Source organism: Cherax quadricarinatus, chromosome 11 (genome assembly GCF_038502225.1).
Source record: "Cherax quadricarinatus isolate ZL_2023a chromosome 11, ASM3850222v1, whole genome shotgun sequence".
NCBI classification, from domain to species: Eukaryota; Metazoa; Arthropoda; class Malacostraca; order Decapoda; family Parastacidae; genus Cherax; species Cherax quadricarinatus.
The window spans coordinates 3,192,209-3,204,828 of record NC_091302.1 but is presented as its reverse complement, the minus strand read 5'-3'; the positions used below and the strand labels follow the sequence as shown (position 1 = coordinate 3,204,828).

At 43.4% G+C, this 12,620-nt stretch overlaps 1 protein-coding gene across 1 annotated transcript in view; it reads right to left on the bottom strand.

Moving 5' to 3' along the window:
* Window positions 1-9,514, bottom strand: part of LOC128687665 (mitochondrial intermediate peptidase) — a 53,359-nt gene extending 43,845 nt beyond the window's left edge. Inside the window, exons 1-2 of the mRNA XM_053775245.2 lie at window positions 9,269-9,514; window positions 52-180 (exon numbers count right to left, since the gene is read on the bottom strand). Of these exons, the coding sequence (XP_053631220.2) occupies window positions 52-180; window positions 9,269-9,466 (327 nt within the window). The 5' untranslated portion in view covers window positions 9,467-9,514. The remainder of the gene's footprint in view (window positions 1-51; window positions 181-9,268) is intronic.
* Between the last annotated feature and the right edge of the window lie 3,106 nt (window positions 9,515-12,620).

Sequence of the window (12,620 nt, the reverse complement as noted above, 5' to 3'; positions counted from 1 at the left end):
AAGTCAGTCATATAAAGTATAAGAACATATTTCACAAGCGGGTACACTCACCTCAACCATTTTCCGTGTTCTATATGGTGAGCAACACTCTACCATTAAATCTTCGGCCTTATGGATAGCATTTTCTTTTAGTAAATAAAAACCCTCTGGTTCTTGCAGTTCTGGTAAACCAAACAAACCCTAGAAAAAAAAAGTTATTTTCAGGTACTGTACAAGACTTTATAAACAGTACTATAAATTTATTTTATGGTTCCAGTATAAATACAGCCTCTTCTCACTTAGCAATGTACTCGTTTACTGATGACTCGGACTTACAACAGGCTCTCTGACCAGCATGGATACCTAAATAATGTACAGTGGACTCTAGGTATGCAACCTGAATTCATTCCAGAAGGCTGTGCGAGTGCCACTCCATTTGAGTATCAAACAAGTACTTCCCAACCAATTTTCCGTTTGGCTGGCTGTTATCACTAATTGTCGTAGGCCCAATGGTGATTTATTTATACAATACAAAAAAAAACAAAAAAAAAATGTGAAGAAACACAAAACAATTTACAGCGAAGTTCTGGCAGGTCGTATTTGTTTGGTCGAGTGCTGAGCCTTGTTCAAGTAGGAAGGTGGTCATATACCGAGGTTCCACTGTATATTACAGCCAATTTCCACTATTCTGTTTATAACAATATACAGTACATTACTGTATCACAAGTTATATACACTGATGGATCTAAACAGGAGTCTTTTGGCAGGGCTGCATCTGCTCTTGTTGCCACCTCCCTAGTTAAGAACGATAATAAATTTGTTGAGTTAGGCATAAGAATTAACAACTGGGCGTCTACACTGCAAACTGAATTGTTTGCAATCCTAATGGCGCTAAAGCTAACCTATGACACTGAGCTTGACTCTATCATCATTACTGATTCTATGTCATCATTGAAGGCTCTTGGCTCATATAATGACTCCAACAACATGCTCATTGGGGAAGCCAGGTATAGATACTCAAAAATTAGGGACAAAGGAATTAATGTACAATTGCTATGGATCCCATCACACATTGGATTACTCCTTCATGATAAAGTTGATATGTTAGCCAAGAAGAGTATCAAGAAGAAGAATGTAGAATATAACTTTGGTATAACTGTGTCTAGCATTAGGAATAATATTAGGAGAGAAGTAAATAATGAAAATGATTGTTATAGGAATGCAGTTAGAAGCCTGAGTAGATCTATAACCCACTATGATAACATGAACGTAGATAAGTATGTTTATGGAGCAACTTGCAATGTGAACAGACTGACTGATGTTGAAGTGGCCAGGCTTAGGCTTGGTTACAAGTACTTCTGGCAGTTTGGGAGACACACAGATGATGATCAAACTAAATGTAAATTATGTGATCAGGCATATGGTCACTCTTGAACACTGTGCTTAATTGTCCACTTATTGAGGAATACAGAGACAGACAGTATAATAACCTATGTGACATGTCAAGATATCTTATTAATGAAAATAAGATACCAGATATACTAAGCAAATTTCCTAAATTTGCTTGTAACAGATAAGTGAACTATAGATATGTAGATATAAATCCATATGTATTCCTGTTAACCCTTTGGGGCCTAGTTCCTAGGCCTTTTGTGTATCCATATGCTCTCGCGCTACCGTCCACAGGATGGATATGGGGTGCACAATAAACTAGCCACTTCGGTGGCAAAATCTAAATTTAAAAATATGCTAAAAATGTTATAAATGGTGCAAATTTGACATTAAAGCAATATCAAAGATGGTTGACACAAACCCACTACCATTATAGTATGCTCCTTGCTTAGAGATGAATTCATTTACCGACGAGGTCTTAGGAACAGAACTCTGTTGTTAAGTGAGGAAAGGCCGTACTATTTACCTGGAGTTTACCTGGAGAGAGTTCCGGGGGTCAATGCCCCCGTGGCCCGGTCTGTGACCAGGCCTCCTGGTGGATCAAAGCCTGATCAACCAGGCTGTTACTGCTGGCTGCACGCAAACCAACGTACGAGCCACAGCCCGGCTGGTCAGGAACCGACTTTAGGTGCTTGTCCAGTGCCAGCTTGAAGACTGCCAGGGGTCTGTTGGTAATCCCCCTTATGTATGCTGGGAGGCAGATGAACAGTCTCGGGCCCCTGACACTTATTGTATGGTCTCTTAACGTGCTAGTGACACCCCTGCTTTTCATTGGAGGGATGCTGCATCGTCTGCCAAGTCTTTTGCTTTCGTAGTGAGTGATTTTCGTGTGCAAGTTCGGCGGGAGAGATACATGATCATATACACCTGGAAAATCCAGGTGTATATGATCATGTATCTCTCCCGCCTGCGTTCCAGAAAATACAGGCTCAGGAACCTCAAGCGCTCCCAGTAATTGAGGTGTTTTGTCTCCGTTATGCGCGCCATGAAGGTTCTCCGTACATTTTCTAGGTCAGCAATTTCACCTGCCTTGAAAGGTGCTGTTAGTGTGCAGCAATATTCCAGCCTAGATAGAACAAGTGACCTGAAGAGTGTCATCATGGGCTTGGCATCCCTAGTTTTGAAGGTTCTCATTATCCATCCTGTCATTTTTCTAGCAGATGCGATTGATACAATGTTATGGTCCTTGAAGGTGAGATCCTCCGACATGATCACTCTTAGGTCTTTGACGTTGGTGTTTCGCTCTATTTTGTGGCCAGAATTTGTTTTGTACTCTGATGAAGATTTAATTTCCTCGTATTTACCATATCTGAGTACAGTGGACCCCCGCATAACGATGGCATCGCATAGCGATTTTTCCGCATAACGATTACTTTTATCGCAAAATTTTTGCCGCGCATACCGATTAAAAACCCGCATACCGATTTTCGTCCGAGACGCGTCCAATGTGCCCTCAGCCAGCCTCACATGTGCCGCTCCGTCCCATTGTTTACCAGCCAGCCTCCGCGGTAACATCCAAGCATACACTCGGAATATTTCGTATTATTACAGTATTTTCGGTGCTGTTTCTGGAAAATAAGTGACCATGGGCCCCAAGAAAGCTTCTAGTGCCAACCCTGTGGTAAAAAGGGTGAGAATTAGTATGGAAATTAAGAAAGATTTTGAAGGGTTTGGGGCTAACCCTGAGAAGCCTATGCCAGTTGTGGAATCCATTGTGCCTACTTCAAAGATTAAGGAAATGTGTGCAGAGTGGGTTGAACTGCAAACCTTTATAGATGAAAATCACCCTGACACAGCTGTTGCAAGCCGTGCTTGTGACTATTTCAATGACAATGTTATGGCCCATTTTAGGAAAGTCTTGAAGGAACGGGAGGTACAGAGCTCTATGGACAGATTTGTTGTGCGACAGAGGTCCAGTGACTCTCAAGCTGGTCCTAGTGGCATTAAAAGAAGAAGGGAAGTAACCCCAGAAAAGGACTTGCTACCTCAAGTCCTAATGGAAGGGGATTCCCCTTCTAAACAGTAAGAAGATAATGCTCTCCCCTCCTCCCATCCCATCAATCATCACCAGATCTTCAATAAAAGTAAGTGTCATGTAATTGTGCATGCCTTTTTCAGTTTGTGTGTATTAAAATTAACATTTCATGTGGTAAAAAAAAATTTTTTTCATACTTTTGGGCGTCTTGCACGGATTAATTTTATTTCCATTATTTCTTATGGGGAAAATTCATTCGCATAACGATTATTTCGCATAACGATGAGCCCTCTTGCACGGATTAAAATCGTTAACCGGGGGTCCACTGTATTTGAAATTTCTCATCGTTGATCTTCATATTGTTTTCTGCAGCCCACTGAAAGATTTGGTTGATGTCCGCCTGGAGCCTTGCAGTGTCTGCAATGGAAGACACTGTCATGCAGATTCGGGTGTCATCTGCAAAGGAAGACATGGTGCTGTGGCTGACATCCTTGTCTATGTCAGATATGAGGATGAGGGACAAGATGGGAGCGAGTACTGTGCCTTGTGGAACAGAGCTTTTCACAGTAGCTGCCTCGGACTTTACTCTGTTGACTACTACTCTTTGTGTTCTGTTTGTGAGGAAATTATAGATCCATCGACCAACTTTTCCTGTTATTCCTTTATCACGCAATTTGTGCGCTATTACACCATGGTCACACTTGTCGAAGGCTTTTGCAAAGTCTGTATATATTACATCTGCATTCTTTTTGTCTTCTAGTGCATCTAGGACCTTGTCGTAGTGATCCAATAGTTGAGACAGACAGGAGCGACCTGTTCTAAACCCATGTTGCCCTGGGTTGTGTAACTGATGGGTTTCTAGATAGGTGGTGATCTTGCTTCTTAGGACCCTTTCAAAGATTTTTATGATATGGGATGTTAGTGCTATTGGTCTGTAGTCCTTTGCTATTGCTTTACTGCCCCCTTTGTGGAGTGGGGCTATGTCTGTTGTTTTTAGTAACTGTGGGACGACCCCCGTGTCCATGCTCCCTCTCCATAGGATGGTAAAAGCTTGTGATAGGGGCTTTTTGCAGTTCTTGATGAACACGGAGTTCCATGAGTCTGGCCCTGGGACAGAGTGCAGGGGCATGTCATTTATCGCTTGTTTGAAGTCATTTGGTGTCAGGATAACATCAGATAGGCTTGCGTTAACCAAATTCTGTGGCTCTCTCATAAAAAGTTCATTTTGATCTTTGACTCTCAGTCTGGTTAGCGGCTTGCTAAAAACTGAGTCATATTGGGACTTGAGTAGCTCACTCATTTCCTTGCTGTCCTCTGTGTAGGACCCATCTTGTTCAAGTAGGGGCCCAATACTGGACGTTGTTGTCAATTTTGATTTGGAATAGGAGAAGAAATACTTTGGGTTTCTTTCGATTTCATTTATGGCTTTTAGTTCTTCCCGCGATTCCTGACTCCTATAAGATTCCTTTAGCTTAAGTTCGATGCTTGCTATTTCTCTGACCAGTGACTCCATACGCATTTCAGATATATTGACCTCTTTTAGCCGCTCTGTTATTCTTTTCCATCGCCTGTAAAGGGAGCGCCTGTCTCTTTCTATTTTACATCTACTCCTCCTTTTTCTTAGAGGAATAAGCCTTGTGCATACATCGAGTACCACCGAGTTAATCTGTTCTAGGCATAAGTTGGGGTCTGTGTTGCTTAGTATATCTTCCCAGCTTATATCGGTTAGGACTTGGTTTACTTGGTCCCACTTTATGTTTTTGTTATTGAAGTTGAATTTGGTGAATGCTCCCTCGTGACTAATCTCATTATGTTGGTCTGGGGCTCCGTGCATACATGTCTGAACCTCAATTATGTTGTGATCTAAGTATATTGTTTTTGATATGGTGACATTTCGTATCAGATCATCATTGTTAGTGAAGATGAGGTCTAGTGTATTCTCCAGTCTAGTAGGCTCTATTATTTGCTGGTTTAAATTGAATTTTGTGCAGAGATTTAAAAGCTCGTGTGTGTGCGAGTTCTCATCAGAGCTGCCTCCTGGTGTTATTACTGCAACAATATTATTTGCTATATTCCTCCATTTTAGGTGCCTTAAGTTGAAATCCCCCAGGAGCAAGATGTTGGGGGCAGGAGCTGGCAGATTTTCCAGACAGTGGTCAATTTTTAACAGCTGTTCCTGGAAATGCTGGGATGTTGCATCCGGAGGCTTGTAGACTACCACAATGACTAGGTTTTGGTTCTCGATCTTTACTGCTAAAACTTCCACTACATCATTTGAGGCATTAAGCAGTTCTGTGCAAACAAGTGACTCTGCGATGTACAGGCCAACCCCCCCCCCCCTTTTGCCTGTTCACTCTGTCGCATCTGAATAGGTTGTAACCTGGGATCCATATTTCGTTGTCCAAGTGATCCTTTATGTGGGTCTCAGTGAAAGCCGCGAACATTGCATTTGCCTCTGCAAGCAGTCCACGGATGAAAGGTATTTTGTTGTTTGTTGCTGGCTTTAGACCCTGTATATTTGCAAAGAAGAATGTCATCGGACTGGTGGTATTGTTGGTACTGGGGGGGGGGATTCTTTTTCCGGCATTAGTATCTGTATCTGATGGTTTGGAGTGGAGGCCATCGACTGTGGTTCCACTCCAGGAATGACTGGATTTGGTGTATGATTTCTGCCATTTCCTGCCAGTTTTTTTTCCTTCCTGGCACTAAAAAACCTCACCCTCTTGAGTGGCTGTGGCTACCCAGGTTTTCCCATGGCCTGGATGTTTTGTATCTTTTTGTCCCCTTTAGATGGTGTGCCTAGCAATTTAAGTTATAGCACAGTCTTTCCTGTACTGAAGAGGTACACATTTCAGGGTGAAAAAGCTTACAGGAAGGGAGTTTGCATTTTCCTGTTGTCATATGGGCACGGCATTTTCTAGGGTGGTCATAGTTGCACGTCCCATCTGTTTTTCCAGATTTCCAATGCCTGCAGATACCAAGTGCATAGTATGTGCAAAGGCTTGGTTTCCACTTGTCTTGGGTTTCTGTGACTGTATTCCCTGTTGGTGCATGTTTACCTGTCTTATTCCTATCCTCACTAGCACCAACAATGGAGCTCTCACCAGTTGTTTTTTGGTAATATATCCTCACTATTGCTAGTGGAGTCCTCTTGTTTGCTATTTCCTGTGGTATTACTAGTTTGCAATATTGGTTTTATTTTATCCTTGACTACACTTGTTTCCCCACTGCAGCTCCTGTCTCCCATGAGGTAATTTATATGCATTCCCTCCTGCGTATATTTCCCGACTACCTGGACAAAATCTCCAGCTTCACCATTACTGTCTCCCTGGACAGCACCTCCAGCTTCACCATTACTGTCTCCCAGGACAGCACCTCCAGCTTCACCATTTCTGTCTCCCAGGACAGCACTATCAGCCCCACATTTACTGACTACCAGGACAGCACCTCCAGCCTTACAGTTTCTGACTACATGACCAGTATCAAGGGCAGTACCATCCAGCCCAGACTTTTTATGTTCCCATCTGTTGTAGAAAGCTTCCAGGTTGTCTATGAAAGCAGCTTTGATGTTATCCTCTTTTAATACCAATGTGATTTTAGTCCACAGATTTATCTCATTTGGGAATACCAAAAACACTTCCGTGATTTTATACTGCTTGTATCTAGTTCTTGGATATCTGCACAAGAGGCATGACACCAATTTTCACAAAAATGACAATTTATTCATGTGGAAGCCAGTTTGTTTGATTGACTGCAGACTACACAGAGCTTCATAATGATTTGGATGGTTGATTTACTGTAATTCTACTAGCAACCTCTTGAATACTCTATTAATAACCTCCTTAAAGTAAAGCTCTAGCTATTTGTATTTCTATTTCTAACTGTACTTGTATATTAGGACAGCTTACCGGTGTACGTTCGTTTTATATTTATTGTATTTATTGTATTTATAAGTCCTGAAAATTTACCCAGCGTCTTGAAGGCCAAAGTACCATTTATCTTTTTTTTTTTCCCAAATTTAGCCAGTCAGAAGTAGGGGTGCATCCTAGATGCTGAAGCTTCTTGTTGGCTGTAAAATATGGTATATAATTATTATAGGACTACACTGGTGGTAAATTATTCAGATTTCACGTAGGATAACCTAACAGGCCAGTGTTGCTTATATCCATTAGAATCCTGATTTGTGCAATGATATGAAGGTACACCTATATTATTTATTTCTTTTAGTTGAAAAGTACTGTGCTATTTTAAATCTCTCTAAATGTTTACAATAAACAATTTTTATAGCTATACAATACTGATGAACTATGAAGAACCAACCTAGGATAATGCAACAATGCCAAATACTGTGGTATGATTTTTGTTTGTGGGTCCATTCACCTAGATACTGAAAAAAAGAAAATATACCTGTGCTTTAGTTTGGATGAACCTTGGTAACCAGTAATGAGTTATTTTAAATACCCATGTCTTAGTTTGGTATGAGCCTTAGTAATTGACACCTAGAGGTATTTTAAATACCTATCTTAGTTTGGTATGAACCTTGGTAACTAATAATGAGAGGCATTCTTAAGACATCTGAAAAAACACTCAAGACATATTTATTAGAAAAAGTTACAGTCCTGGGACCTTGATCAAGGTTATGGAACCTTGATCAAGGTTATAGGGCCTTGATCAAGGTTATGGGACCTAAACATTTTATTTCCTAATAAATATGTCCAAGAGTTTGCTCATGTCTTGATTTGCATGTTCACATCTATTACCACCATGAAGGAACCATTTAACCCTTCAAAAGAACCATTGACCCCTTAAAGGAAATACTGACCCCTTGCAGGAACAATTACTTCCTTGAAGGAACAATTACCCCCTTGAAGGAACAATAACCCCCTTAAAGGAACAATTACCCCCTTGAAGAGACCACCACCCCCTTGAAGGAGCCACTACCCCCTTGAAGGAACCACTACCCCTTTGAAGGAACCACTACCTCCTTAAAGGAACCACTACTCCCTTGAAAAAACCACTACCCCCTTGAAGGAACCACTATCTCCTTAAAGGAACCACTACCCCTTTGAAGGAACCACTACCCCCTTGAAGGAACCACTACCCCCTTGAATGAGCCACTACCCCCTTGAAGGAACTGCTACCCCTTAAAGGAACTGCTATCCCTTAAAGGAACCATTACCCCCTTTTAAGGGGGTGATAATTCCTTCAAAGAGGTGATGGTTCCTTCAAAAGGGTAATGGTTCCTACAAGGGGGGTAATGGTTCCTTCAAGAAGGGGGTAATGGCTCCTTCGAGGGGGTAATGGTTCCTTCAAGGGGGTAATGGTTCCTTCAAGGGGGTAGTGGTTCCTTCAAGGGGGGTAATGGTTCCTTCAAGAGGGTAATGGTTCCTTCAAGGGGGTAAAGGTTTCTTCAAGGGGGGATAATGGTTCCTTTAAGGGGGTAACATTCCTTCAAGAGGGTAATGGTTCCTTCAAAGGGAGTGATGGTTCGTTCAAGGGGGAGATAATTCCTTCAAGGGGGTGATGGTTCCTTCAAAGGGGTAATGGTTCCTTGAAAGTGGGTAAAGGTTCCTTCAAGGGGGTAATGGTTCCTTTGAAGGAACCACTACACTCTTGAATTATGAGGGAGCGCTAAACCCGTAGGATTATACAGTGCACGTGGGGGGAGATGGAAGGTATTCAGGCTAAATTCAAGGAACCGGAGCACAGATCCAATTCCCTAGATCAAGAGCCCCTCACCACCTTCAAGAAACCTCCCTTGAGGGGTACACTCTTGAAGAAACCACTGCCCATTCAAATGAACCATTACCTCCTTAAAGTAACCATTACCCACAACAGTAACCCACTAAACACACAACTCACAGACGTGCCCTTGGTGAAATTAAGAGAAAGCATTTTATTAGGCTTAGTGTTGAAGGTGGCAGCCAGAGAGGACCAAGTATGGACACTACAGCCACTCTGGCTGCTCACACACATCACTGGCGGACACAACCGATATTTCCCCATGGATTTCTTCCTCCAGCGGCCCCAGATTGACTTAGTTTTTCTTAGAAACAACATTTTGTTGGGGAACCACAAAAGACACCAGGTATTGTTGTTGTTGTTCTTAGTGTTATTATGGGTGTTAAGGGAGAGTGACGGCGCACCTCGTGTCCTCACCTGATGTCAGTCATCACACGAAGAAAAGTAAGTTTATTCAGGTAAACTAAAGTGTGTGTGTGTGTGTGTACTCACATAATTGTGGTTGCAGGGGTCGAGACTCAGCTCCTGACCCCGCCTCTTCACTGATCGCTACTGGATCCTCTCTCTCTCTGCTTCCTGAGCTTTGTCATACCTGTTCTTAAAACTATGTATGGTTCCTGCCTCCACTACTTCACTTGCTAGACTATTCCACTTGCTGACAACTCTATGACTGAAGAAATACTTCCTAACGTCCCTGTGATTCGTCTGAGTCTTCAGCTTCCAGTTGTGACCCCTTGTCCCTGTGTCCCCTCTCTGGAACATCCTATCTCTGTCCACCTTGTCTATTCCCCGCAGTATCTTATATGTCGTTATCATGTCTCCCCTGACCCTTCTGTCCTCCAGTGTCGTCAGTCCGATTTCCCTTAACCTTTCCTCGTACGACATTCCCTTGAGCTCTGGGACTAGCCTTGTTGCAAACCTTTGTACTATCTCTAACTTCTTGACGTGCTTGACCAGGTGTGGGTTCCAGACTGGTGCTGCATACTCCAGTATGGGCCTAACATACACAGTGTACAGTGTCTTGAACGATTCCTTATTAAGGTATTGGAACGCTATTCTCAGGTTTGCCAGGCGCCCGTATGCTGCAGTGGTTATTTGGTTGATGTGTGCCTCTGGTGATGTGCTCGGTGTTATGGTCACCCCAAGGTCTTTCTCCCTGAGTGAGGTCTGTAGTCTTTGTCCACCTAGCCTATACTCTGTCTGCGGTCTTCTTTGCCCCTCCCCAATCTTCATGACTTTGCATTTGGCTGGATTGAATTTGAGAAGCCAGTTGCTGGACCACATGTCCAGCCTGTCCAGGTCTCTTTGCAGTCCTGCCTCATCCTCGTCCGATTTAATTCTTCTCATCAACTTCACATCATCTGCGAACAGGGACACTTCAGAGTCTATTCCTTCCATCATGTCGTTCACATATATCAAAAATAGCACTGGTCCTAGAACTGACCCCTGTGGGACCCCGCTCGTAACAGGCACCCACTGTGATACCTCTTCACGTACCATGACTCGTTGCTGCCTCCCTGTCAGGTATTCTCTTATCCATTGCAGTGCCCTCCCTTTTACGTGCGCCTGATCCTCCAGCTTCTGCACTAATCTCTTGTGGGGAACTGTGTCAAAGGCCTTCCTGCAGTCTAAGAAAACGCAATCTACCCACCCCTCTCTCTCGTGTCTTACTTCTGTTACCTTGTCATAAAACTCCAGGAGGTTTGTGATACAAGATTTGCCTTCCGTGAACCCATGCTGGTTTTCATTTATAATCTTGTTCCTTTCCAGGTGTTCGACCACTCTCCTGTGTGTACTCACCTATTTGTACTCACCTATTTGTGGTAGCAGGGGTCGATTCACAGCTCCTGGCCCCGCCTCTTCGCTGATTGCTACTAGGTCCTCTCTCTCCCTGCCCCATGAGCTCTATCATACCTCGCCTTAAAACTATGTATGGTTCCTGCCTCCACCACATCACTTTCTAGGCTATTCCATGGTCTGACTACTCTATGACTGAAGAAATACTTCCTAACATCCCTTTGATTCATCTGAGTCTTCAACTTCCAATTGTGACCTCTTGTGTCTGTGTCCCATCTCTGGAACATCCCGTCTTTGTCCACCTCGTCTATTCCGTGCAGTATTTTATATGTCGTTATCATGTCTCCCCTGACCCTCCTGTCCTCCAGTGTCGTCAGGCCGATTTCCCTCAACCTTTCTTCATAGGACAATCCCCGTAACTCTGGGACTAGTCTTGTTGCAAACCTTTGCACTTTCTCTAATTTCTTGACGTGCTTGACTAGGTGTGGATTCCAAACTGGTGCTGCATACTCCAGTATGGGCCTGACGTAGATGGTATACAGAGTCTTAAACGAATCCTTACTGAGGTATCGGAACGCTATCCGTAGGTTTGCCAGGCGCCCGTATGCTGCAGCAGTTATCTGATTGATGTGCGCCTCAGGAGATATGCTCGGTGTTATGCTCACCCCCAGATCTTTTTCCTTGAGTGAGGTTTGCAGTCTTTGGCCATCTAAACTATATTGTGTCTGCGGTCTTCTTTGCCCTTCCCCAATCTTTATGACTTTGCATTTGGCAGGGTTAAATTCAAGGAGCCAGTTGCTGGACCAGGCTTGTAGCCTGTCCAGGTCTCTTTGTAGTCCTGCCTGATCCTCGTCCGATTTGATTCTTCTCATTAACTTCACATCATCTGCAAACAAGGACACTTCTGAGTCTATCCCTTCCGTTATGTCGTTCACAAATACCAAGAACAGCACAGGTCCTAGGACTGACCCCTGTGGAACCCCACTTGTCACAGGCGCCCACTCTGACACCTCGTCGCGTACCATGACTCGTTGTTGCCTCCCTGTCAGATATTCTCTGATCCATTGCAGTGCCTTTCCTGTTATGTGTGCCTGGTCCTCTAGCTTTTGCAGTAACCTCTTGTGAGGAACTGTGTCGAAGGCCTTCTTGCAGTCCAAAAATATGCAGTCGATCCACCCCTCTCTCTCTTGTCTTACTTCTGTCACCTTGTCATAAAACTCTAGTAGGTTTGTGACACAGGATTTTCCTTCCCTGAAACCGTGCTGGTTGTCAATTATACACTTGTTTCTTTCCAGGTGCCCCACCACTCTCCTGATGATCTTCTCCATGACCTTGCATACTATACACGTTAGTGATACAGGTCTGTAGTTTAGTGCCACATGTCTGTCTCCCTTTTTAAAAATTGGGACTACATTTGCCATTTTCCATACCTCAGGGAGTTGCCCAGTTTCAAATGATGTGTTGAAGATCTTTGTTAATGGCTCACACAATATTTCTGCTCCCTCTTTAAGGACCCATGGAGAGATGTTGTCTGGTCCCACCGCCTTTGAGGTGTCAAGTTCGCATAGCAGCTTCTTCACCTCCTCCTTGGTTATATGTACCTCATCCAGCACTTGCTGGTGTGCCCCCCTGTTCTGATTTCTTGGAGTCCTACTGGTTTCCACTGTAAATACCT